This window comes from Podarcis bocagei (assembly GCF_964188305.1).
Source record: "Podarcis bocagei genome assembly, chromosome: 14".
Classification (NCBI taxonomy): domain Eukaryota; kingdom Metazoa; phylum Chordata; class Lepidosauria; order Squamata; family Lacertidae; genus Podarcis; species Podarcis bocagei.
The window spans coordinates 32,538,903-32,566,664 of record NC_138139.1 but is presented as its reverse complement, the minus strand read 5'-3'; the positions used below and the strand labels follow the sequence as shown (position 1 = coordinate 32,566,664).

At 47.0% G+C, this 27,762-nt stretch overlaps 2 protein-coding genes across 3 annotated transcripts in view; one reads left to right on the top strand and one right to left on the bottom strand.

The window, feature by feature from the left end:
* The window catches only part of SYNGR3 (synaptogyrin 3), a 37,259-nt gene extending 30,554 nt beyond the window's left edge, over positions 1-6,705 (top strand). For both annotated transcript variants that reach the window (XM_081170950.1, XM_081170951.1), the window contains exon 4: positions 22-6,705. In XM_081170950.1, the coding sequence (XP_081027076.1) occupies positions 22-231 (210 nt within the window). In that variant the 3' untranslated portion in view covers positions 232-6,705. The remainder of the gene's footprint in view (positions 1-21) is intronic.
* Positions 6,706-8,320: 1,615 nt separating this feature from the next.
* Positions 8,321-27,682, bottom strand: ZNF598 (zinc finger protein 598, E3 ubiquitin ligase). Its single transcript, XM_081170851.1, has 12 exons — positions 27,399-27,682; positions 20,256-20,368; positions 19,055-19,184; positions 18,723-18,934; positions 17,088-17,305; positions 16,114-16,231; positions 14,825-15,003; positions 14,618-14,702; positions 13,411-14,174; positions 12,830-12,965; positions 10,570-10,714; positions 8,321-9,519 (listed from the first exon to the last, which is right to left on the bottom strand). The coding sequence occupies exons 1-12, from the start codon at positions 27,585-27,587 to the stop codon at positions 9,160-9,162; spliced, it is 2,649 nt and encodes an 882-aa protein (XP_081026977.1). The 5' UTR covers positions 27,588-27,682; the 3' UTR covers positions 8,321-9,159.
* Between the last annotated feature and the right edge of the window lie 80 nt (positions 27,683-27,762).

Genomic DNA, 27,762 nt, shown 5'->3' with positions numbered 1-27,762 from the left:
CCTTTGTCTTCCCCGCAAAAGGTTGCCCTGGCCCTCAAGGCGCTCCAAAGATACCGGCTGGGAACCGACATGTCCCTGTTCGCCACGGACCAGTTCCCCACCGACCCCAGCGCGGCCTACCCAGGCTACCCCACCGGCAGCGGCGTGGAGAGCACAGAAACCTATCAGAGCCCCCCCTTCTCGGAGACCCTAGACACCAGTCCAAAGGGCTACCAGGTGCCGGCATATTGAAGAGCAGGAGGAAGTCCTCTCCCTCCCTCAAGGTTGTATAGCAAACGGGAACCCTACCCAGAGAAATGGGCCAATTTTCCCTTTCATGGTGCAGTATAGTCAACTGGTTGGTTGCAAGTGTATTCTAAAGTACCTTTTCTTTTTTAAAAACAAAAAAAATTAATGTGGCAAGTTAACGTAACTGGGTTCAACTTACTCTTAACTAATGGTGCAGTGAATTCTCTACAGTGGTATTGGTTCTTGTCTTACCTGTCTGAGGATATTTTTTGATTATTATTTTTTAAAAAAGAACAGTGTTCCCTCTAAGCATGAAACGTTAGGATGGTTGCTACCAACTCCCATCTTTGTGAGCCGTCCCTGCGATATTGGCTCATTGTGGCATTTTTTCCCTGAATTTGCACACAGAAGCTGGCAATAGCCCAGCCTGTTAAGAGACGTCCCACTCCTTACACAGATAAGTTGATGCTTTATTTTGTGCTTCCAGGGCTTAATCCAGAAAATTGCTCCCACTGTCTTCATCCTAGGAACCTTCCAGATCATCCTCTCCTATTTTTTTATTCCCTTGCTCTATAGCCCTAGAAAAAAGGTAGTTTTAAAGCAGCCTTCTTGCCCTCCAGTTGTTTTGGATTCCAACTCTCATAATCCCCAGTGGGAGCTGATGGGAGTCCAAAACATCTGGAGGGAAACCAGTTGGGGAAGACTGTTTTCAAAAGGAATGTGCCAAATTTAAAACCAAATATAATGGTTGTGTTGATTTCATTTGTGTGTGTGTTTGTTATGTACTTGGCATATTTCCTGTGCTAAATGAGTGAAAAACCTTCTGTATTAGCTGTGTTAGCTTTGTGATTCTGGTACTGCAGGAAGTTACTTCTTTCTTTTCCAAATGGCTTTGATGCAAGAATCATTTTTGTACACCTTTTACACAAAAATTACTGCTCTGGGGTGGGGAAACAGTCACACTGTCAGGCCATCAGCCTTTAAAAGTCTCCTAGCAGTGGGGATATGTAGCATTCAATAGCTCAGCTGTCGTCTAAAAATAGGGCTTGCTAACTGCTAGGGTCCTCATTGTATCCTCATGAGGAGTGTGATCCAGCCCACCAATTCTGCCTCTGCCTCAGAGATGGGGAACACACTTCAAGCAGTCTGGAAAAAGATGGAAGCGGAAAGGAAGAAATATGTCTGTTGAGGGAATGGCAGCAGGAGTGGAGGCTTCTTGTGACAGGCCATTTTTGACATGGTTGGCCTCAAGATGGCATCCATTAATTGGTTTTTCTTAATAAAAATCCCACCGCTATCAGTATGTGGCCATTTTGGCAGCCCCTTCAGTACCAAAAATTATCCACGCTATCCCTTTAAAATGGTTGTGTCTGGTAGAGGCCATTTTATTTTGAGCACAGAGTGGAATAACGTGCATCACAGTATTTGTTGGGAAAAGCTCCAGCCTTATTCGGTAAAGAAAGTTTGGGTGAAAAGTTTCACTGTGGCAGACAAGAGAAAACAAAGACAGTTGGAAGTCAGAAACCAGAGAGAAAAGGCTAAATTCCCATGAAGATGTAGTAATGCTTAAGGGTTACAAAGCGAGTGGGCTTAAGTGAAATTTAAACTATGAGAAGATGGGTAAGTGAACTGAAATATAACGACGCTGCCTTTTAAAGTGATTTCAGCAGCAAGATATAAATTATTTTATATTAAGGCGGATCCCGATAATCTGCCATTCTCATTCAGCTGTAACTCTGGAGAAATTTGATCTCTGAAATCCCACCATGAAGATAGGGCCCCAATCCAGTAAGAGAGAGCTGCATGTGCAAGGAAGCTTTCGTGGACATATACCCTTAACAGTTTGATAAACAATATTTCCGTGGAGGTGGCCAAATTGGCTGGAACTAAGAGTGTCCCATTTCAGTCTTTCAGATTTTACAATGGAAGGCCATCAGTCTTGTGGACAAAGACCTATATAGGGTTTACACTGATACAGAGAATGGTATTAATACAGGGTACACATAGAACTGTAGCAATATTTTCCTTAGAGAGAACACTGGCATTTTAGCAGTATACAAAATTGTGTCTAAATATTTTTTCGGGGGGGGGGGGAGGGAGGGCAGACAAACACACACACACACACACACACACACACACACACACACACACACACACACACACACACACAGAAAGTCACAAAAGTATAATACATTTAAATGTTTCTTTAAATCGATTGTATATGTGAAATAAATGTCTGTTCAGTAAAGTGTATTTTTTCTAACTATAAAGAAATTCATTCAGAGTATCCTTGTATTAATTGTAAAGAGAAAGAGATTACGTTCTGTCTGACTAGTAGAACTGCCTTGGTCAGTAGTGTTAATGTGTTCTATATTACAATTTTGAATGTATGCACCTCAATGCCTACATCTGTATTCTCTTCCTTTCCAACCCATTCCTAACCTCCCCACGATTAGCACTGCGGTTTATACAAAGCTGTGTCATTTAGACAGGACTAAGGACAAGTGCAAGAGGCTTCGGGGCCATTGATGGAAAAGCCAAAATACTCCCCCCACCCCGCCTTCGCCTGTATTTGGGAAGCTCTGGGTAAGATACAGGCCCAGCATCACTGTGAAGTTGATTCTTCAGAAACCTTAATTCCCATTGCCCATTCCAGTCTGGCTGAGTTGTAGTTCAGAACACCTGGAGGGCGCCAGCTTGGAGAAGGCTAACGTAAGGCCCTAACCACTGTCATGCTGGGGCTGATGAGGGTTATTGTCCAACAGCATCTGCAGGGCCCCTACTTCCACAACTCTGCTTTAGGTTAAAGACAAATGCCTACCTTCTTCACCCTGCACATAGTTAAACTATAGAACTTCCTTCCACAGGAGGCCATGATGGCTTTTAAAAGAGGATTGGACAATTTCACAGAGGAGAAGGCTATCAATGGCTCCTAGCCACGATGGCTAAGCTCTGCCTTCATGGTTGGAGACCTCAATGCTTCTGAATGGCCATTGCTGGAAACTGTAGGAGGGGAGAGCTGCCGCCATTGTGCTCAGGTCCTGCTTGTAGGTTTCCCAGAAGAGACATCTGGTTGGCTACTGTGAGAAGAGGCTGCAGGGAGCTGGACTAGGTGGGCCATTGGCCTAATCCAGCAGGCTCTTCTGATGTTCACCTGCATACTTTGGAAAAAGGTGTGCAGAAGTCAGCAGGGGTTGGTGAAGCTCAGGCTCCATCCCAAAGCTGATTTGGGGTTCTCAGTTTGGAGTGGCAAAGGTGCTTGCTGCTTGGGCCAACAGGAAGGACTCTTGAGGGGACTGGCATTGGGGCAAATTTAGATAATCTACAAGCTTATCTTTTGGGGGGAGGGATAGATGAGCAGGAAAATAATATATACTTGGCTAAAGTTATATATTGGCCAGTCAGTCCTTTTTTTATTGTGTGGGCAAACTATCCAGGCTGACAAGTAATAGATGAATGAGCTGATTTCACCTGCTTTTGCCAGGAAAAATATTGCTGGCAAGTTGTGGTTCTCCTTTGAATTCTTTTGCCACTACTGTAATCCTAAAACATATTCTCTCCCCACATCCTGTTTGTAAAAAAGTGTAGCAGCTACTTAAATTTATCCCCTGAATGCAAATGGTGCTTCTCTTGTAACTGTAGCTCTGACTTCCTCAACCTGGATGTTTTGGGATGACACATTCCATTTGCACCAATAAGGAAAGCCTCTGCTTTAAAGGCAGTGCTAGTTAGATGATGCAGTAGGCAAACCTGTCTATACCTTGCAAGAGATCAGGTGGCATGCATGTATCACTGACTGCAGTTGCTGGGCAAACACAGCACCCAAGTGGTCTTCCTGCCTGGCATTGTAAGGGGGAAATAGTTGCCACAAGTCAGTAGAGAAAGCTGTGGGCCCCCTAAATAGGTGGTGAAAACGGCATCCACGTGGTGAATTGGTTAGCAAGGATCTGTCAAATCAAGGTGAGGCTCACAAACTGCACATCCAGGTATAACTTGCTTTGTTTCCTACTGCTGGAGAAAAGGCAGGGAGCTGACTAGTTGGGTGTGACTGGGCTTCGAAATCCTTAAGTCTTTCAAATTATCATGCTGAACCTTTGCGTAGGTTTGCCAAGTTAAGTAAACCAGCCAATGAGACTTTGGCCTGTTGCCACCACTCTGCAATTAAAGCAAAAAGCTGCTGCCGGAGGCATTAAAAGCATTCGCTCTCCTTGTTTCCATGTGCTCCTATCAGCACTCAGCCATTGTTTTGCGACTCAAGCCATGTAACAGGGACTCGTCAGAGGAAGTGGGTACACAGAGCTCTAACCAAAATACATTCTTATAGATTACATGGTAGATAATGAGTAGGAGCTGTTGGTAAGTTGTCCTGCTAGTTCCCCATGCCCCATTCCTGTTTTTCTTGAGATCAGTGCTCAGTGTTTATCTCCCATCCATCTTTCTGCCAGATACCATTAACCCACGGCTTAAAGTGGGGAGGGGGCACTTTTACAAAGGGGTATGGAGCTGGTCAAACCCCATCAGTCCTTGGCACCTGTGCTGCTTTTGTGATGCTCATCCAGGCATTCAAAATGTGCCAAAATAACTTTCTGGTGTGCCCAAAGGGGTTGTTTGCAACTTGGAAATGCTTGCCTTGCACTGCCATCAATGCTCTTCGTGCACAACAGCTCAGAGTATGGAAAAGCTGCCTCTTATCTCAATGGGACCACAAACTCACATGGCTGGGGTGAAGGTGCCACAGCTTGCTTCTGGCACTCAGGGCAAATCACAGCTCAGAGTTTACCCTGAAGAGGAAATTGCCAGTAGCCTCCACCCAGCACAGCTAAAAGCCTTGACTAGAGCCATTGCGACAACCACCTGTTTTAAAAAGCAGTCAGGATTATTTGTCAAACCAACACCTTGTGGTGAAAGCTGACTTTTGACACCCAGGGTGTATTTTCAGGGCCCACCCTATTCCCGTGACTGCCATTTCTTTTTAACTGTTGTTAATACTGAATTTTAAATTGTTGTAACCCAGCATTGCTGGTGAAGTGCAGGAAATACATTTAATGACATGCCAGCCCCACTGCACACAGAAAGCAGGCTTTGGGAACGGGTTCCATGCTTTATGGCAAACGCCTGCTAAGTGTAATTGGAGGAAGGCTGGCTGACCTCATCCTCCTCTGAAATCCAGATAGAGCCAGAGCTCTGGTCCTGACTGCTGCAAGCTCAACATGCAGTTGCTTCAGGCTAGAAGAGGCCCACATCAGTCTGCTGAAAGACCGCAGTTGGTTGATTGACTGATTTCGTTTATAGTCCGCCTTTTTCTCCAAGGAGCTCAAGGTGACATACATAGTTCTCCCCCTCCTCAATTAACCCCAACAATGCTGAGAGGTAGGTTAGGTTGAGAGGCAGTGATTGGCCCAAGGTCGCCCAGTGAGCTGTGTAACTGAGTGGGGATTTGAACCCTGGCCTCTCATATCTTAGTGTGACAATCTAACCACTACACCACACTGGCTTTGCAGTCACCTGGTCGAGCATCCTGCAACTAGCATGCTAGAGCAAAATAAGAGTAACATGCCCCAAGTTTCTAATTACGCCGGGAGCAGAAAGTTGTCACGCTTGGTTGCGGCCGCAGAAAACCATCTCACGTCTTCTAAGCCATGCTTGTCGAGATGAGCGCAGCAACCTCTTCCATCATATTTTAAAGGACATAATCATGGTGTGGCCTAACCCAGTTCTGTCCTTTCTCCTGTGGGGCTGTCAGAAGCCTTACTACAGTCTCACAGACACCCTTTTCCCTTCCATGAGGAAACACCATCACCTAATCCTCCAAGTGCTACATAGAACGGCAAAGTCGATCACTTAATGTTTGCCAAGTCTTTATGCTGCAGGAGTAGAAACAGGTTACTCTCACCAGGCTAACTCCAGCTACCTATAAGCCCTTTGCTCCTTCCATTCCAATACAGAGCATCTTTATGAAAACCCCTTCGCCTCTTTTGACATCCTGCAATATACAGGCAGGGGAAACTCATTTTGCTCAAAGGTTCACTCATTTGCCTTTAATAGACTGTGTAGAGGCTACCACAGAGACAGAGGAAGCCTTTCAGGGTGAGCAAGGCCCAATAATACCTTTTTAGTACAGAGAGAGAGAGAAGGAAGCCTCCCTTTCATTTTGCTGCAAGTATGCAGTTTGACCTCACATCGTTTTCATCGTTTTTAATAGGATACCAAACATACAGATACCTCCCTTCCAAAGCAGACTGCTTCAAACACACAACAAAAAGTTGCAGTTGTTAGTGACCCAACGTGCACTGTGGTAGAAAAGTGAACTGTGTGAACATAGGGGCTTTCAATGTTTATAGTTCTATTTTTGTCTGTATATATAACGATAGATAGATATAACATTTTGGAAAGACAAAGCATCACTCTGTGACTGTGTTATTTTAATTGTCTGTATACCAACTGCAACTTATTTTTCAATAAACATTTACAAATGAACAGCTCAAGACCTCTTGACATTCTGCTGGATCAAGTGTAAAGGGGGAAGGAAGAGAGAGACCTGTGGGTGACTGAAACAGCTAAAGGATGCTTATAAATAGCTGATAGAAATAGTAAGAATCTAAACCAGGCAGGGTGACACATGACAGACATTGGCTTTTTAAAGCCCCCAACAGTTGAGAAGTTTTAACCACAGCAGACCAGCTAGAAACTGGAAACTTATTTGTGAGCTGGAAACTTATTTGTGAGTCAGAGCCAGTTGTATGTTCAATTTCATACTATTTCTGCACTTTAAAACAGAAAAAGAGGGGAAGACAATTGCCAAGAAAAGCTGACTGATTTTATTTCACTCTTTCCAATGGGACTCAGGTGAGATGCCTGTGGTTGCCTTCAATAAGCCAGAGGAGACAGAACTGGGGGAGACCACTCTGCCTGCTACATGGGGCCTCCCAAACTACTTCTTGATGGGCACAATGAGCACAGACATACAGCTAGATGTATCAAAGGATCACTGAGAACATTTGGTAAGCTATTCTGGTTTCATCCAAAAGGGGCCATAGGTCTCCCACATAACCAGGAGTCTTAACTCTGCAGGTTTCCCATGTTTGTGGGAAGTGTGTGTATTTGTTTCCCGCGTTTGGTGGGGCCACAGGAAACATGACCCTGCCTTCCTTTCCAACATACTCTGTACATGTGATGGAAAGGTCCAAAGTACCCTACATTCTTAGTTTTACTCAACCTTGGTCCTCCAGATGTTTTTGGCCTACAACTCTCATGATCCCTAGCTAGCGGGACCAGTGGTCAGGGATGATGGGTGTTGTAGTCTCAAAACATCTGGAGGGCCGAGTTCGAGGAAGCCTGGTTTATATCTCTTCCACCCTTCTAAAGCAAACAGGGAGCTCTTGTAACCCCCCCCCCATTCCAGCAGTACTTGTGCAGAACTGCTACTAAATTGTGTCAAGCAAGAGCCAAGTGGATTCAGTAATGACATCCCGATATAAGATCTTTAAAATAATAATTACTTGAAAATACTGAAGTGAAAGGCTGCTGACATCAAGCCTTGAGCAATTACAATAAGGTGGCAGATAAACTGGAAAAAAATCTCAGTTTGGACAAGCAGCTCAGCAGGTGGTCCAATAGGGGCCTGGACTCTTCCATTTCATACCACTGGCTGGTGGAAATGGCATGACTGATTTGTAGCCTCTCCCACCCACAATGCAAAATAAATGTTCCTGCAAACCTGGATTTGGGGGAGGGTTCTAAACTAGCTGTCCTCATGTGCCAATTCCTATGTGAAGGGTTGTTTTTTGGTGGGACAGATTTTACCTGTTGCCAAAGTATTTGCAATTTCTCTTCCTGGACTTGAACAAGAGGTTGCACACTCTCAGCTGGTGTTTCTCTGGTCTTGGTGAGTGTATTTCACTTCCAAGGTAGCCCAGTAGGAAAGGTCTCTGCAAGGAGCTGTTGAGGTTGCTTACCCTGTGGAGACAATGTATAGGAGGAAGCTCTCCCTGGCGACAGGGTGGAATTTAGATCCTAGCCAGCTCTCTCCTACCCGCTTCTAGGTAAACTCAAAGGAAGTTTGCATTTCAAGGCATCAGATGGCAACATAGGATGGTGGTCAATGTGGAGCAGCATTTAATGAGCCAACCACTGGCTGATCTAAGCCAGCACAGATTCCTCAAAGACAATGGAAATAACTGAACTCGCATCACAGAGGCAGAAATGCACATTTTACACAGAGAAGAAAAAGCATTGAATACCATTTTTTAAACCTACATGCAGTTTTAACAGAACAAATCTGGGCTTCCTTGGAGAAACATTTAAGCTTGACAGAAAAAATGCTTTGAAGTCTAGATGCAGATATTTTCTTAAGAAGTTCCATCCCTGTCGATGGAAGAAACTCATCCAAAAAGCTGAACTGGGGTGAGAGACAAGAGTAGGCCAGAGGAAAGGCCCAAATCCAGACTTGCCATGGCACTTTTGCCCAGCTCTACATTCCCAACACCCTTCCATCCTGTGCGGCCTACACAACTTACACCTTATGTGCGACTGCTTCTGAGCCATTCTCAGTGGCTTTCTGCAACCAAAATGGTAACCTTCCGATTTTTAATATTTTTTTTACAAATGAAAACAACCCCTCCCTGCCCATATTTCCATATTGTGCCAAGGTCAGAAACTAGCTAATTCATCAACGGTGGTGGCAAACTAGGCTCCACCCACTGGGAACTTGCAATTCCAGCCATTTTTGTGGCAGGAGGCCCGTTGTCACTGGATTTCCCCAGTGGCCGCAGCTGCCGCCACCCAGGAACCCCTTTAGCCTGCCAGCACCTTCCACAAACTCCCTCTGCCCGCCCACAGAGCCGGCTGCTCTATACTTTTCTGAGTGCCTGCCTTCCAAGAAACGCGATTTTTAAAAGATGGAGACTGGCTTTATTGAGTTGCCTGGAACAGCTAGCTGATGATCCTGCTGATAGCCTGCAAGGAGGGGAACTCCTCCTCCTCCTCCATATGCAGGGCTTTGTGGGAAAGGAGGTCCTGTTGGGTCAGCACCTGCTGGCATGTGGGGCAGACGCAACAGTCGAGGTCGGAGCCCAAGTCTGTCTGCCAGGCGCTCTTCCGGTTCTTCCTGGATCTACCAATGGGGGAAGCGGAGGAGCCCAGCCTGGCCTTCAAGTCATTGTGAGCGGCAAGCAGTTCCTGCTGCTTGGCCGTGTCCGGCAACAGCACAAGGAGCTCGTTGAAGATCTTCTTGAAGTTCTCGCCCAGCAGCTCCTGGCAACTCTTGTAATACTGAGCTGCAGAAATCAGACCCTTGGATTGGAAAGGAGGGAAGGAGATTGGAGAGTCAGAAAACAGGAGGTGGCTGGGAAAACAGCCTTCATGCAAATGATGTCTGGAGCGGAGACAAAAAAGTTATCACACACACCCCCAGAGCATTTATAAAAATGTACTAAATCACAAGCCCAAGTCTGCTCATGGTTTACTAGAACCCCATGCTCATCAAGACATTGCAGGGTCACCTAGATCCCTTGAAGTCTCTGTTGAAAAGGCGACTGGGCAAAAGGTTTGTGCAAATAGTGAATCCCCTGCAGATACCACATGGGTCACTAGGGAGATTTTCCCCAACCCCAGCTTCATAGGGACCCTTGGAGCATGAGAGAAGATGAAATGGCCTCTTACTGACAGTGACTGGCCCTATAAGCAGATCTTATTGGCAGTGCTTCCAGTATCTGGGAACATGAAAGTACATTTCCTAGAGAACCACAGGAAGCTCCCTTGCTGGAGAGCCTCCACCACTGCCCCAGGAGATTTGATAAACAAACTTGCTCAAAAGCAGCAGGTCCAGAACAGCTCTCCAGGCCTGCTTTTGGTACAACAAAAGTACCTTGGTCTTGTTTTTCAGGTGATGAGGGTATGTCTCCCTGTGTTTGACTAGGCTAACTTACTCCACAACCTGGGTAGGGTGACCAAGAGGTAAGTGATCTATGGGATTCACCACAGAATCCAGGTTTACCTTGTGCTAGGGTTAGCAAAGTGCTGGCACTATCATTATTATGAATAGTAATTACATATACTGTATATCCCACCATTCCTCCCAAAGGAGCCCAGGGCAATGTCACTGAGCAGCCTTTGGATTCCAGTGGATACATGTCACTGCTTTCTGACCTCACTACCCCACCATAAGCCACAAAAAGCCACCAATGACTTCACCAAACAGTGCTAAAACACAGGCAGACACTTAACATCAAGCCCAGGCCCTCCCAGATACATGCTGCCACCCATGGGAAGAACTCTCCGCCACTGGATGTTCCAGTAGAATCGTCTTGCAAGTGTAGCTAAGGGGGTCTCCCTGCTGCTCACCTGCCTGAACTGCCCGGAGTATGTCTTGAATTTGTTGAACTGGGATTCGTCTTCTTGCAGAAATTCCTTGATTGACTGAATTAGATGGATGTTCCGCTGCTGGAAGTTATCCAGGATCAAATAGGGTCCCTGACAAGGTTTTGGCCTGTTTTGAGAGGGGAGGAAATGCAAGATCTGAACTGGATCCTTGGATGTTATCAGGAAAAGGTGTCTTGTGGAGGATGCTCCCTGGAGAGGCTCTTGACACTCCTTTCTGGTTACTGATCTGAGGCTTCCCCTCTTTTGAGGTTTCCCTCTCCCTACAGTAATTCCTAAATGGTGTGCCACAGCACATTCCTGAAACATGGCAAAACTGCTGCTCTACTGTGAAAAACAGGACTAAATTATCAACCCATAGAGAAAGCTGCCAGCTGCTGCCCTGTGTGACTTTCTGCTCCAGTGCTTATGGATGGAATATTGCTGTTGCTCTATGCATTTTTGAGTGCAAAACTTTTTTCATGATGGAGCCTGAAATGCTTGCAAATTCCCTAGAACTAGAAACACCCTGTTTGTAAACTGGAACTAAAAAACCAGCTGTAAACAACACATTTTTCCTTGCATCTTTGCAATGAACACAGGGAGAAATTGTTTTGTTTCTGGTTCTAAAGTATTTGCAAGCTTTTAAAGCTCCTGGAGTTTTGTACTCCGAAATGTGTAGAGCAGGGGACAGTCACCTTTTTCAGCCGTGGGCTGGTCCACCGTCCCCCAGACCATGTGGTGGGCCGGACTATACTGGGGTGGGGGGTTTGGTTTGAATGAATTTCTATGCCCTACCAATAACCCAGAGATGCATTTTAAATAAAAGCCCACATTCTACTCATGTAAAAACATCAGGCAGGCCCCACAAATAACCCAGAGATGCATTTTAAATAAAAGCACACATTCTACTCATGTAAAAACACGCTGATTCCTGGACTGTCCCTGGGCCAGATTGAGAAAGCGACTGGGCTGCATCCAGCCCCTGGGCCTTAGGTTGCCTACCCCTGGCGTAGAGCAACAGGGATAGATAGCTTTCATCCATAATCACTGAAGTTTGTCACTTCTTGGTCTGACTCTCCCTCTTCCGGCACACTCACCTTTCTCAGCAGCCTGTGCTGAGGAGCATCAGGTGTGCCTGAATCACACAATCCCACTTTCCTCAGAGGCAGTAGAAGCACAGGAGGGGAGGGCCAATTCCAACTCTAAGGTCACATCAACACCATACATTTAAAGCACATGGCTTCCCCCACAGAATCCTGGGAAATGTAGTTTGTTAAGGCTGCTGCAGGGAATGGTGAGGAGTAGCTACAGTTCCCAAGATGACAGAAGCCACGATTCTTCAAATAGTGTAATACTGCTTTATGGTGTGGCTGTTACCTTACACACAGTAGAACAGCATTCCCCAACCTGGTCCCCTTTTGGACTATAAGATTCAACAGCCCCATCTGCTGCAGCATCAGTTTTGGACAGATGGCTCTAGAAAGTAACACTTTTCGAATGCAAGAAGAAGAAGAACCCTACCCACACCCTCATTCTGAATTTGGAAAGCATGTGCCTCAACTATCAGAAGTTTGAGAAAGAGTCCCTAACCTCTACGGAACCGCCACCTTGGATATTTATTTATGGCAAAATATTTTTAGTGTCGTTCCATAAAAAATCCAAGGACAATTTGCATAAGAACATGCCACCTCCACCCTGAAACACAACTAAAAAAAGGAATAACGGAAGTCTAAAGAATCATAATAAGAACACAATAAATAAAGGGCTTATAAAGAGGCTTAAAAGCCAGATTTCTTAAAAAAGTGTATGAAACTAAAATACTGCCCAGATTCAGAGGCAACACCAGTAAGCTAACGAGCCATGGCTTATAGTTTATAGTTAACATAACTAGAAACAATGGTATTAAGTGGCATATAAATAAAACAACAATGATAAACTATATTTAAGGCACTGGGTTGGATTTGCACAGAACACCAAACCATGGTTTAACCAATATTTACTGCGGTTGAATGTTATGTGCAAACCAAGCCTATGACTACAAAACCTGGAAAAACTAAAGGTGCCAGGAAGTCCTCTGTGGGGAGAACTTCCCATAATGGAGGTGACATCATAGAGAAGGCCTCTTCCTTTGCAGGCCTCATCCTATACCAGAGGGTGGGAGGGACCCTGAAGACCTATGTAACAGCCACTCCATAAAGATGCAAGTCAGCAACACCACAACACACAAGAGCCAACTACTTACTCTTTCACAGGAGCAGGGGCAGACTCCGAGATGCTAGTGGGTGGAATAGGAGTGAAGCCAGGGGGTGGTTTGCTAAGAGGCACTGACAGTCCCGGAGGTGGCGGGGGGCTATTAAGCAGCACCACAGAGTTGAAGCCTGGAAAAGGGAGTGGGGGAGACAACAAGCAGTTAGATCCGGCACCAATGGCATATGCAGCCAGCGATTTAGACATAGCTCTTTTGTAGTACACGGCAGGTTGCTCTGTACATGATCAAGCGGCACCCTAGAAAACTGGTCCTAGTCCAGTGCGTGGTAATGGGAAACCTGGGTTCAGATTTCTGCAGCCCAGGCTCAAAAGCTTTCAAACATCTTTTTACAGCCAAAACAGTTGTTGCTTGTTCATTTATTTCATATAATTTATACACCACTTGATGGTAAAATAAACCCCTCAAAGCGGTTTAGAAAAAGTGATAGTGGAGATTCTCAGGCGGCCAAATTCTGTACTGATGGAAGAGTCTTCACACCCACACCCACCCAGAACACTCACCACCCCAGGAACAATTCTTCTCAAAACCTGAGAAGGAAGCCTGCAGCCTTTTACCTGGGGGTGGAGGCATTCGGGGTGGTCCAGAGTTTCCAAGGGCTGGGAAGTCTTCCTGAGGCAGCAGGGTCTGGCTGGCCACTGGGGGCTTCTTCAAACCAGGGGGCTCTTTAGAAGCGTTGCAGGTGCCCACACACTTCTCTGAGTGACCGTTCGCAATAGCTGGTACATCGGCGTCGGCAGGCAAGGTTGGCACCTGCTCAGCTTCCAGTGCCTTTTCCGCAGAAGGGATGGGGGCTGGTGCTTCCTGCAAGATGGAGGGAGAGGCCACCCTGGGCTTCTCGGCCCCAACTTTCTTCTTCTTGCCCACTTTGACAAAAGTCTGAGAATTTGAGGCCGCCAGCAGAGAGGAGACGTCGACCATGGTCGGAGCACTGCGGATCTCCTGGCTAGTCAGGCCACTGCCGCTCTCCTGGTCGTCGCTGCAAAGGGCAGCCTTGTTCTTTTTGCCACCTTTGCCGCTGCTGCTGGGGGCTGCCTTCCTGGCCGGTTGGCTGGCACTGGAGTTGCTGGTGGGCACGGCTTTCACCATGCTCTTGCCTGAGCCGCAGTTCCAGGCGGAGGTGAGGGTCGAGGCCGCCTTGATGTTTGGCTGCACTTTGGACACCAAGGCCGGGAAGTCCTCCTCCTGAAAGGCCGACCTCCTGGCTGTGGCCGTGTAGGTTAAGGACATGGCCGATGAGACCGTGGGGGCAGTCGAGGAGGAGGCAGAGAGGCTTGGGAAGTCCTCTTCGTCCAGTTTCACCGAGGCTGGCTGGGCCGAGCTGCAAGAAGAAAGCCACGTGTAGAAAAGCAAACCTCCCCCGTCATGCAGCAAAAAACCCACCGGGAAAGAGGTGCTCTACTCTACTGAACTGTTTTTATTGAAACTGCACAGAATTTGATATATGAAGGATATGGGGAGCCCCAAGGATAGAATGGGAAACGTATTTGGGAGCCTTGGGTGCTAACAGGAGAGTGAGGCACTCTTCAGCCTGCAGATCAAGCTGAAACAAGACACGGAGGCAGAGGCGAACCTGGGGCTAAAGATTCCTGCATTGCAGGGGGTTGGACTAGATGTCCCTTGTAGTCCCTTCCAACTCTACAATTCCATGATTCTGTAACTGGCTTTGCCTTAGAGGGAGCCCCCCTCCCCTCTTAAACTAGGTGATATGCCTGACCTTTTGGCCCTTTCCAACTCTGTCATCCTACTAGATCATAAACTCACCTCTGCACAGAGCCCACTGCTGTCGAGTTAATGGCAGGAAAGTCATCTTGGCTCAAAACAGCCTTTGCAGCAGTTTCCTTGGGAGCTTGGGAGGAAGAACAGAAAGGCAGGCCTAACTTAGAGACTGTATTCTAGCAAGCATCCTGAGATATGGCCCCTCTCCTGCCTGGTGTTGAGCCCACCCCGGCCCTCAGAGGCCACTCTCACCTGGCACATCGGCTGGAGGTTTTGGTCCCCGCTTGGAGGTGCTCAAGTCCAGATCTTTTGCATCTTCCTTTTTGGCACGGGAGCCGTCCTCTTTGTCCTCCCCCCGCTTCTTCTCTTCTTGCCTTTTGGCGGCTACAGATGCCCTGACAGCTGCTGCAATGTCTCTGTCTTCTTCCTCCCTGTAAGGATTTTGAACAGTGCCGTGCAAGAAAGGCCAGAGTTAAAGGGACATGTCTCCTATCTCTATAAACCAGGTGGTTGGGAACCTTCAGCCCATGAGGTTAACCGGGCCCAACAGAGGGCCCATGAAGCCAAGCCACACCCACCTGCCATTCAGGCTGGGTTAAAAGGGCTTTGCAGGCACTACCAATCAGCTGATTAGTGGCCCTTGCAAAGACCCATGCACTGATTGCTGGTGCTTGCCTACAGCTGCATGCACTGCTTTGCATCCCCAACAACCAGCTGACTGTCCAGGCTTCAAGTACTGCACCCGCACAGTTTAATTCCAAACCACATGGGCGGAAATGGGTCACTTGTCATTGTGACAACAGGCAACTGGCAGGCTGGCCCCGCCCACCCAACAAGCTTGGTCCATACAGGAGCAGGGGAGAGAATTGCCCCATTGGCTGGCAAAGGCTGCTGCAAAGGTTATCATGCTATACTGTTCTTGTAGAACATGGTGTACAACAAGTTATGCTAGATTATGAGATAACCCTTTGAAGTCTGGAAAAACAGAAGGGCTGGCAGAACCTGGGCTGCCACTCCAGGGGAGATAAAAGCCAGAGGCAGCTTGGTGCTGCCACCTGCTGGCAAAAGCAACACATCTCCAAAGCCTCATGCAAATAGAATGCACAGCTCACTGTCCTTAATACCTAAACAAACCCACATGGTTTCTAATGGGTTTTTCTTTTTCTTAGGCAGGCATTTTTATAAGTTGTTTTATGCATGGAAATTTTGTTATAGAAGTACAATAGGTTGTTGCAATGTTCTATTGCTTTCATCGTAAGCTGCATGTGAGGTATCTTAAAACAGAAAAAAACAGAACGTGGATTTTATAAACAGGAAAAAGGGGTTTTGCAACACACCCTCCTTTGCACTGACCTTTCCTGCCTGGGCCTGAGTCTTTGGTTTTTGCTAAGCGTGACAGTGGTCCAATTCTGGCAGCAAGCTCTGACTGCATCCTTAAACTAAGGGGACAGTACATGTCACATCCTGATTTGCTCCCCTGTTCACAAGCCAGTTTCCTGCCCATTGAGAGGACACCCAAAGGCCGGCCGAAGGTCGCTCACCTCTTGTATCTCCAGCTGCCTCTCCGGTTTTGCTGCCCTCCTCGTGGCCCTGACCGGCCTCCTCTCACTTGCCTGTTGTATCGATCAACCTCTTCATAGTCCTCACCACCCACGACACCTGGGACAAGAAAGATACGGGGCCAGTCAGCCTCAAACTGCTATTTTCCACCTTGTATGGGATCAGTCACCGGTGTGTGTGTGTGTACAGGATAGGATAGGTACAATGGAGGTGATGTAAAACAAGCATCAGATAGATCCTAGGCTTGTCTCAGCCAAAGCCTTGCTAATTGCCCCCAACTTAATTAGGGACATTCAAACCAATTTGGGGAGATTTGGGTGGGTGGGTTTGTTTTTGTTTTATAAATGCAGGCCATGTATCTGCTGCAACTGAAATGTTGCTCCTCGGGCTTGTCATGTCAATGTAGAGAGAGGTATTTTGTGACTGACAGGTCTAGTTTCTAATCAGAGGCAACGATACTACCAGGGCTCTTTCAATCACCGTGCTTTGGGCAAGGGATGCTGAAGTGTTATATCACCTTGCTCTTGCCTGTTCTGTGCTCTGTCCTAGTCCTGCTAGTGGCACTTGCTTGGAAAACGCTAGTGGTGGATATGCTTCTGCCTCTGCTGCATGGTCACACATCCACCTCTATCAGATCAGCTCTGCACTTAATTAGCACAAAAGCTGACGGAAACAGAGAACACAAGCCTAAAGCCAGCCTCCACCCTCCATCTTGGATGCCTCCAAAATTTGGCCAGTTAGTTCATTGCTCTGGACACCTCTGCAATGAAATGCCATTCTCCTACAAAAGCACAGCCAAAAAAACCAACATGATTTTTGCCTCCAGTGCTTCTTTCTAGGCTATAAGAGAATATGCAAACACCCCATGATAATCACACAGCTGAAAAACACTGAAGTGAATTGCCTTTGTCCTTTGAAACAGCCAGCCCTTCCCTGCCTGGCCAGTATGGCGTACCCTCATTTCTCCGCTGATGCCTCAGCGCATAGTTGAACTGGAGGTCAATCTGCCGGTTCTGCCTGGCCTCTGCCCGGTTCTTGCTGTGACAGGCCGTCTTGTGGGCTTTGTAGTCTATCTCAGTCCGGAAGGCATGAGTGAACTGCTCGGTGCTGCACCGGCCTTCTTCGCAGAGGAAGTGCTTCTCGCGGAAGTGTTCCCGGAGGTACTCATAATCGCTGCAAAAAGGGTAGAGGGGAGGCATGCACTGTGAGCTTATCTGTGGACTTGGTTCAGTACCTGGAAAGTCCATACCATAACAGATGTGAAGCACATTGCTTCCTCCAAAGAATCCTGGGAACTATGGTATAGGGATGCTGGAAATTATAGCTCTGTAAGGGGTAATCTACAGCTCCCAGGATTATTTGCTGGGGGGGGGGGTAAAGAAGCCATGTGCTTCAAATGTATGGTGTGGATGTGACCCAAGTTTGTGGTGACAAATACAGGTGGGAAAATGGAAAAACTCTAAATTGGGCTGGGCAGGATTTGGACCCCTGGGCAATTTCTAGGAGGACCACATTGCACTGAACTGGTTACTGGGATTCCTGCAGAGAATGCTGTGTGAAGAGAACTTTGCTCTGACAGGGCAAGATTTTTCAAAGAATACATATGCAGGATCAGTTAACAGTCAGGCCTGAAGTGTTCAGAGTTCTCCTTGTGTGCCCCAGCTTTGTAAATTTACAGCACGTTGGAAAGTTAGGAGAATTTGGTTTTTAAAACAACGGGCAGACTATTCAAGACTGAAGCCAGTTCTGAACCTCAAGAACGACAACTTGGCTGCCATCTATACTGCTAGTGAGTAAAGCTGGTTGTGTCCATCGAAGGTGACCGCAGTGTGGCAAGGAAAGAACCAGCACTGTGGTCACCTTCAACAGTGATGAGGAGAGAGCAAATGCTTATTTTTAGGGTTAATCATTTCAGGGGGCTATACTGGAAGTGATTCATGGAAGGAAGGAAGGAAGGAACTTTTCCAGCTGTCTCCAGCTGCATTTTCACCAGGGGAGGTGGAGGCTGGCTTGACTCCCAAGAAAAAGAAGAGGAGGAGTTTGGATTTGATATCCCGCTTTATTACTCCCCTTAGGGAGTCTCAAAGCGGCTAACATTCTCCTTTCCCCCCTCCCCACAACAAGCACTCTGTGAGGTGAGTGGGGCTGAGAGACTTCAAAGAAGCGTGACTAGCCCAAGGTCACCCAGCAGCTGCATGTGGAGGAGCGGAGACCGAACCCGGTTCACCAGATTACGAGTCTACCGCTCTTAACCACTACACCACACTGGCTCTTGATTCAACCTGACTCCTTATCAAGCAGAGAACATGTAAACCCTCACCCATTTTATTCAGTCAAGGGTTCTGTAACTGAAGTGCAGGCTGGGCTAGTTTCATCCCCAACCTCTCCTGCTACCCCAGGAGCAGTCATTTGTCAAAAGAAGCTACAATTCATGGCGGCTGCTAGCCCTCCATACCTGACCACCATCTCTTCTTATGAACCTGGGCACAAGCACCTGGTTCTGGGTTGGCCAGCTGCATCAAGAACCTTAAGACTGATTAGCCACAAGCAAATTCCCATCTGGGGCGCCGCTCTAGCTGTGCCCACGAACCTGTAGTATTCCTGTGCCCCGTCAGAGTCACAGAAGTGGCAAAAATAGTGGTCTCTTCTCAGGTGCTTCAATAACTCATCATTATCCAAGTAGCGCTCGTCACAGAATTTGCACAGGGGGTGGCCGCGGTGAGAAGTGTCGTCGGGGTCCCCGTGGATTCTGTGCCGGGCGAGGTCCTTACGCGAATACCACTTGCGCTCATAGGTAAAGATCTAGAACACAAGGAAACATGTCGTTAACTCCTTGCCCTCAAATAAGAGCAATGTCATTGGGAAGGCCAAGACCCAGCCCCCTACCCAACCAGGTACCCTGGAGGACTCTCAACTACTTGCCTTCAGGTGTTTCACACACAGTCTGCAGCAGAAGAGCTCGTGCTGTTTCCTCATGTGCTGCTCCAAGTCCACAATGGTGGCGAATGGCTTGGCCTCTGGGCACAACGGGCATTCGTGCTGCAGAAGCTTCCTAAAAGAAAGAAAAAGGCCAGAGGACACAATTTAGCTCCTCCAGGAGCTATTCCCTAGTTTCCCCTTTGGCACATCGTCCTTTTAATTAAAGCACCAGCAGGAGGAGAAAGGCGCTGTATACATCAGGTGTGGAGAACCCCTCCAGATGTACAAATCCCATCAGCCCCAGCAAGAATGGCCAATGGGCAGGGATTCTGGGATGTTCGGCAATATCTGGAGGGCCAAAGGTTCCCTGCACCCGAAATAGCTTAGTGCATACTTCTGCAATGTTCAATATAGATCACTTACAAACACAGAGAGAGTCAGCATCAAGAAAACCTAAAATGCTTGTTTTGCATAGTTTGCCCTTCTTGTTTAGGAATTGAAAACCCACCCCCTGGCCATGGAAATCCAACTGAGCTCCCATTCTGGTTTCTTGAGATTTCATCAGATATTGCCCTCTTAGGTAGGGCAGACTTCACCAACGTGGTCGCCTTCAGGGGTTTGAGACTAAAGCTCCAAGAGGCTAGGGCAGATAGAAGCTCTAGTCCAAAATATCTGCTAGGTGTCCACTTGACCAAGGCTGACCAAGATGCACTTTTAAATACTAGCTTGAATCATCCACCACATAGGCCATGTTTCCAAGCAAGAGACCAGACAGGCTCCATGAACTCTTGAGTAAACCCCACGGTGCCATGAATCAGGATTTGACACAGAGATTCCTCAAGAGGAAACCAATGTATATAGATGGCTATCTTCTAGGTCATGGGTAGGCAAACTAAGACCCAGGGGCCAGATCTGGCCCAATCCCCTTCTAAATCTGGCCCATGGATGGTCTGGGAATCAGCATGTTTTTACATGAGTAGAATGTGTGCTTTTATTTAAAATGCATCTCTGGGTTATTTGTGGGGCATAGGAATTCGTTCATCCCCCTCCCCCGCAAAATACACTCCGGCCCCCCACAAGGTCTGAGGGACAGTGGACCGGCCCCCTGCTTTAAAAGTTTGCTGACCCCTGTTCTAGGTGCTCCTTTTTGGGATGGGACACTTTGCCCAATTTATCTAAGGGGAGTAAACTGCAGAAGATTTACCTATAGAGAGCATAAACTTTTCCATCAGTAAAATAGATGTCATATTTCTTCTCGTGCTGCAACTGGTTGAGTACAATAGTTGAAAAGGATGCCAACTTCTTCCCAAAGACCACCTACAGAGAACACAAGGAGGAGAGTTAGAGGGCTTGCTGGGCCCATGACTGATGATACATACAGAGCTATGTTCCATTGGCCCAGTCCTAAAAGCTGGAATCCATAGGGTAGATTCTGGAGTGGTGATCAGTGGATGCAGATAACACCTAGTGGATAAAGTGTGGAGTCTTGATGAGGAAGACACAGATTTGAATCTTAGCTGAATGCACTCACATTCTAACCTCTTTCACATGAGAGACATTAAACAAGGATGAACCATTGCTGCCAATGAGCCAGTGGAACGAAGCAGGAAAGAAGAGACGATATCAATAGTTTTACCCAGATGAGCTACTTAAGCCATGTGAGCTCCCTGAGAAATTTAGCTGTGGCTTTCAAAACATGTAGGTTGCTAATCCGGCATGTGTACAACAAGAGGGGCTGGACATGGGGCTGTGATGTGTGAAAAAAGCTTGAACAAAGTCACGAGCCAAAACAAGTCGACAGCCTTTAAAAGGGGTGAGTAGTTTGCAGACCACAGACTCCATTCAGCTCACATATTTCATTGGTTCTGCTCTGTGCCTGCCTCAAGGACTTTTGCCTGGCTGGAATGTGTCCTTGAACTGTGACTATGCTGCTTGCTTGTCTAGACTAGGAATGAAGAGGGATGGGTGGGTATATTCTTTACACATACAACATGTATAATACACACACAAGTGTGTGGCACACACAGACAAACCTCTGCCTTTTGAATGGCTGAGAAGTAGCCCACTACCCAATGATGAGAGTCATAACAGTTACCACATCCACCTTTGACTTGGGCCCTGCCCACCTCTGGCGTGCAGCCCCCAGAACGATGCCCATGAGGGAACATTGCCCTTGTGGGGCTGGGGGGGGGGGAGTCTCCTCTCTAAACTCATTGCCTGGTCCTGCATTTGTGGGTAGCAAAAACCAAGGACTTACGCAACCCCTTCCTTGCAGGAATACCCAAAACGGGGGGGGGGGCACTAGGCAGTTGCAGAGGGACTTAACTAATCACATGGGTACTTCTGAAGGACTAAAATGCTCACATGATAGAAGTCGCTTACTATCCAGCAGTTCCAGTTGAACTTAAAAAAAAAAAGTTTCACAGATTATTGGTGTGTTGCTCACCCCTCCCTCAGCGACTGGCACGGTCGGCTGAGCTTTCATTTCCTCGCAATTTAAACATTATGTAAGAGGAAGTGCCTCTGGCTGGTGACACACCATTCCAAGAATAAATGGAATGTATCATCTCCACTGGGCATGAGAAAAATCCAAGCGAGCGAGTCATAAACCAGGATTGTTGTTGAAAAGGCTTGGGGTGGGGGGTTGTTCTTATGAACAAACCAAGTTACTGAGGGGGCGAGCCAACTCAAGGGCAAGTCACAAGATTCTGGTTAGCTACACCGCACCACTGAGACACTGTCACTAAGAGAAACTGCCCGCAGGTTTTTCTTTGTGGCCACAAGGGACAGAAATGCCTCTTTCAAAATGCTGAATCTTCAACATCTCCTATGTCTATGAAGTTACTGGATTCTGTGGCTTGGTCCATACTTCTCTGCGCACTGGGTAGCACTCAGCCACTCCTTATTTGTCAGCCTAACCTAACTGCCATGATTCTGTCTGACCATAGTTCTGTGACAGAGTACATGTTAGGCATGCAGAAGGTTCCCGGTTCAGTCCTTAGCAGTTAAAAAGTTGAAGTAGGAGATACTCTGGAGAACCACTGCAAGTCAGTGTCAATTTCAGACATTGCAAACTACAACTCCCATCATCCCTGACAAGCAGCCACACTGGCTAGAGTTGTAGTCCAAAACTTCTGGAGGGCTCCATGTGGCCCCAATGGTCTGACCTGGTATGAGGAAGCTTCTTAAGCACCAATGGTTGTTCTGAATTATACAGGGCTGGGAGTGGCCGATGGGACCATATAATACCAGTCCTAAAGGATTGGCTCCCAGTGCATTTCCAAGCACAATTCAAAGTGCTGGCCCTAAACAGCCTTGGACCAGTATACCTGAAGGAGCGTCTCCACCCCCATCATCCTCTCAGGGTCTTCTGCTGGTTCCCTCACTGCAAGAAGCGAAGTTACAAGGAACCAGGCAGAGGGCCTTCTTGGTAGTGGCACCCTCCCTGTTGAACACCCTCCCTTCAGATGCCAAGGAAATAAACTATCTGACTTTCATAAGAAATCTGAAGGCAGCCTGTTTAGGGAAGTTTTTAATGTTTGATCGTGTTTTTACTATTCTGCTGCAGAGTGGCTGGGAAACCCAGTCAGATGGGTAGGGTATAAATAATAAAATTATCATTATCATTATTATTCTAAGCTCTCTAGAGAAAGGACAGGATGCAAAACAATTAATTAATATTCCTGAATAAAGGAGAGGCTGCTACTGATGTCATCACCAGGGGCCCATCTACAGAGAACCTCAAAGTCTTCAGTAGAAGAGACTGGAGGAGCTGCCTTTCCCACATGCAAGGCCTGAGCATTCCAGAGCTGCTTTATAGATACTGCCCAATGTCCAAGGTAGGGCTGGCTACCAATGTGCAACAGAGAGAGGTCCCCCTGCTCCCAACTCTACCAATCTAACCCTGCCTGCCATCTCTCTCTGGTTCCCTCTATTCCAAGCCCAAAAGAGCCACTTCCAGTGCAAAGGCAGCTTGACGAGGTAACAGAATCACAGCGATCTACTCCAGTACTTGGCAGCAGCTGTAACAGGATGATGCATTGCTAAGAGCATGGAGGAAGGCAAAATAGGGTGTGATAAGGAAAAAAGAACAAGGCAGATTGCCAGCACTGCAGACGCAAACACACCAGGACGTCTGGGTCGTTTGCTATGGTGGGTTTATGGTGGCTAGTACAGTATGGTACTAGTACCCTTGGAATAACCATCCACATGCCCCTGTTCCTTCTGTCTCACTTTTTACAAAGTACCCAGTGACATTTTTGTCCTCTGTTTACTTGTTAACTCTCTCTCACACCTGCCAACTCTCTTGGGGGAAATCAGTTTTAGCAGAGGCAGAGGTGTAGCCTTTTTATGTAAAATGAAACTTAGCACAATATGCCACATAAGCAAGCAGAGAGGACCACAGGACGCTGCCTTATCCTGAAACACAGGCCCATCTAACTCAGTAATGTCCACACTGAATGGCAGCAGCGCTCCAAGGGACACATGGGACATTCCAAGCCCCTACCTAAAGATGCCATCAGGAATTGAACCTGGGGCTCTCTGCATGCAAAGCAGGGGCTCTACTACCAATAACCTGCCTGAGACATGGAAATAATATGGCAGTGTGAGCACTGTACTTTGTATTATACTCTCATTCTGTAAGTAGCTATCACACACACACACACACACACACACACACACACACGTCCCACCTGCTATACAAGTATCTTACACCCTGAAGCTCCCTGCCACTGAACTTATGAATGGGCACATGGAATAGGGTGATCACAAGGAAATCAACAATGTCATGCAATGACCACCTGGGCAAGGTGCACTCTCTCTCTCTCTCTCTCCTGCCTATTTTCCCATGTCAGTATCTTTTGGACTATTGCATGTCCCATTTCCCCTTGCCCCCCCCCCAAACATTCCCAAAGTACAGGACCTGAATAAGCTGGAAATGCTAATGCCTACAACAGATTTACTCCCAAGAAGAATGATCTCATTGAACCTTGATCTTTAAGCAAACATACTGTTCCTGCAACTGGAACAAAAATGATATCACTTGCTGCTGGACTGAAGCCAAGGAGGACAAAGAGAGCAGCCATTCGTTCTTGAATGTACAACAGTAGGCACCTTATGGGCATATCTACAAAATAAGCTCCCTGCTGGAACACCCAGAGGTGTTCTGTTACTGAGAGATTCACTTATGTCCCCAAATACACGAGATAAACCTAGATTAAACATTTTCAGGATTTTTCTATATGGACGATCCTTAATATTCACTTGCATATCACTAGACCAGGGTTGGGGGAGCTTGTGGTCTCCCAGGTGTTGTTGGACCCTGCCATCAGCCCCACCCAGCATAGCCAATGATTAGAGAAGTCCATGGCTTTCCCACCTTTACACTAGAGCAGCCATTGCCCACCCAGCACCCTCCAGACTAAAGGCCTATCCCATTTTAGTGTTCAGACTCTGAACAAATATTCAGCCCCATAGGGAGACTGCTGGTTCCCAAAGGCTCACTGCACTTTTAAGACACATTGTTAAGTACATAACCAATACTGAATTTGATTAATCAAGATGTGCCACCTGATACTAATGAGGTCTATTCCTCATTGGTAGCATTCAGGGGAGCACTGAAGTAACAGGATCAGTAACAACAGTGAGGCACAGCAACGGTCAGGGAGCAATAGCAGAATGTACACACTGAATCTCTTCTGTCTCACAATTTTGCCAGATGAGCAGAGAGAAGCCTCAAAACATACAACACTCAGGCAGCCTGGATTCTCTGAATGTAACCTGGCAAGAAAGGGGAGCGGCAAGGAGCAAAGGGATGACTGGAAATTTGTTAAAACTGGGCTAGTAGAACTACCCATTAGAGCAGGAAGAGCAAAGGTTGTGCCCTCCAGGTGTAGTTGGACCATCCTCTTTTTATAAGAAAATAAACATATTTTTAATTGATTTTCAAGGAAAAGAACATGTAAACATATCCCCTCCCACAACAGATTTCCAATCACCATTGACAACTTGCCATGCTGGTCAATGAGGAATTTTAGTCCAGCAACTTCTGGAGGTCATAATGTTGGCTAACCCTGCATTAGAAGCTTCAGGTACTGGCGAGTAGAAACTAAGAAAATAGTGTCAAGCCATTTTTAGCAGAATTCCAGGAACCTGTACAAAGATTTTGAACCAGATGGACCAAATGATACAGTGGTACCTCGGGTTAAGAACTTAATTCGTTCTGGAGGTCCGTTCTTAACCTGAAACTGTTCTTAACGTGACTTCCACTTTAGTTAATGGGGCCTCCCATCCTGCTGTGCCACCGCCACGTGATTTCTGTTCTCATCCGGAAGCAAAGTTCTTAACCTCAGGTACTATTTCTGGGTTAGCGGAGTCTGTAACCTGAAGCGTCTGTAACCCGAGGTACCACTGTACTTGATCTTAGCCAACAGGCCGAGAAGTGATGGTAACACACTAGTACTACCCAGCACAAAACACCACAACATCCATCAAAGTATGAACTGTCCATTAGAGAGCGTAAGTAGGGACAAAGCTCAGTTAAATTGCATGAATCCTACAGAAGTGGAGCTTTAAAGTAGTGCCAAAATGCCCAGAGAATGGCAGAGAAATACAGGAGACCACCTGAGAACCAGATACAAGCTTTCTTTGAGGGATGGCTACGCAGGCAGAAGCATGGTAATTCAAAGTCAAAGGGTATGTAGATACCCAAGGCCAGCCTCAGGCTTGAATGCAACTCTCTCTATTAAAAACTCCTCTATCAGTTGGCAAGGAGTAGACAATATGTCTCCATAGCCTTCTGTGGCCTGGACACATTAAATCCCCAAATTATGATGTTAGCAGCACCAAAAGAATGAGAAGCCAAACTGGCTTTACTGCAAAGTGAGGCATGTCTTGAATTAGGAGGTGTTAAATAAGCAAAAAGGGTGAGTCTGCAACTCCACCCGTGTGTATACGTGTTTGTTATACATCTCATGCAGAGCTCACAAGTACCGTTTCCTATTTTGTTGAAATAACTGACCTTCATAGCTTCTCCTTCCAAAACAATAAAAGGAAAATACTTTGCAAAGGTCACAAGGTTCTTACAAGAACATGCTGTTATGTACAGTATTCCAAACCAGAGGACGGCACAAGATAGTATGAACATTTAAACAGAAGAGATGTGTAAGTGACTGGCCACCAAGTTATAGATTTCAGCAGCTGTCCATGCACTTCAAACTCATCCCATACACAGAAGGGGCTTGGCTCAACAAATACTCTTTGGTAGGTTAAGAGGTGGCAACTCAACCCTTTGGAGCATAAATGGATCAGCAAGTCCTATAGAACAGATCCGTCACATAAACAGCCTGCTGTTCATCATCTAAGATACTGATACTCAGAGGTTGACCATCTCTGAGCTTGGAGGTTTTATCAACCTATTATGGTTAACAGCTAAGAACATAAGAGACCTGCTGGATCAGACCAAAGAGCCTTCTCTCACTGTTGATCCCCAGCAACTGACAACAACAACAACAACAACAACAACTTTTTCAAATAAAGCAGGTAACACTAACAAAAGTCCACTGCTCGTTTTTTTCACTTTGGTGATAAACAACATTAGCCACACTCAGATCAGGCCCAATGAAATTGGTAGGCCTAATTACTAATACTGCCCATTGATTTTGTGGGGTCTGTTCGCAATAATGATGGATGGATCTCACCCCCACCTATAATGTCAGATACTGGACTGTACCAAATTAAGTTCTACACTGGGCAGACCCAGTGAAACCAATGAACCAGAGTTACTTATGTCCATTAATTTAAATGTGTCTACTCTGGGTATGACTAATGCTGGACGTGATCCAGAGTGTGTGAGTGTGTGTGTATATATATTCTACACTTACTTATAATACACTCAATAGTACAAAACTGAAGTAACGCATGCCTAGAATATATGAATGAAAGTAGAAATATATAGCTATATTTCTAATGAAATTATCTACATTATCAGTTTAGCAGTTCTGAAAATAAAGGCATTTTTCTTTTTCAGATCTCTTTAGATCTTATTCTCCGTGTGTGTGTGTGTGTGTGTGTGTGTGTGAGAGAGAGAGAGAGAGAGAGAGAGAGAGAGACCTATATATTTCCCCCTTTTAGAGGTATCTCAGAAGCATTTGCCATCCGTAGTGGGCTGTATGGATATATAGGATTATTTGTTTTTTGTGTAACCTGCCTTCGGACCCTTGGGCGGGGGTCGGGGCAGGGAACAGATACAAGAAGTAAAACTGAAAGCCAGAGCCGGCCGCGGCCCTGCGAAGAACAGGGAGCCTGCTTCCCTCCCTCCCGGCACCGGCTCCCCGGCCGCGCTCACCTGGGCCAGCTCCTCCCGGCAGACGGCGCAGTAGCGCACCCCGCAGAGCGCCCGCATCCGCACGGAGCAGCGGTAGCAGATGGGGTGCTCGCACCGGCCCAGCGCCACCACCTCCAGCTCTCCGCAACACAGCACGCAGCTGCTGGGTGTCTCCGAGCCGCGCGGCTCCGGCCGAGGCGAAGCCGCCATGGCGTTCCCTCGCCGTCCTTTCGGCTGCCTGCCTGCCTGGCCGGCCACGCCGCCCCTGCGGCCTACTAGGCCCGGAGCGCAGCCTAGCAACCGCCCCCCTCGCCCGCACAGAGACGTCGGTCTAGAGCGTCGGCGGCAGCGCCGCCTATCAGCGAGCGGAGCGCGCACGCACGCT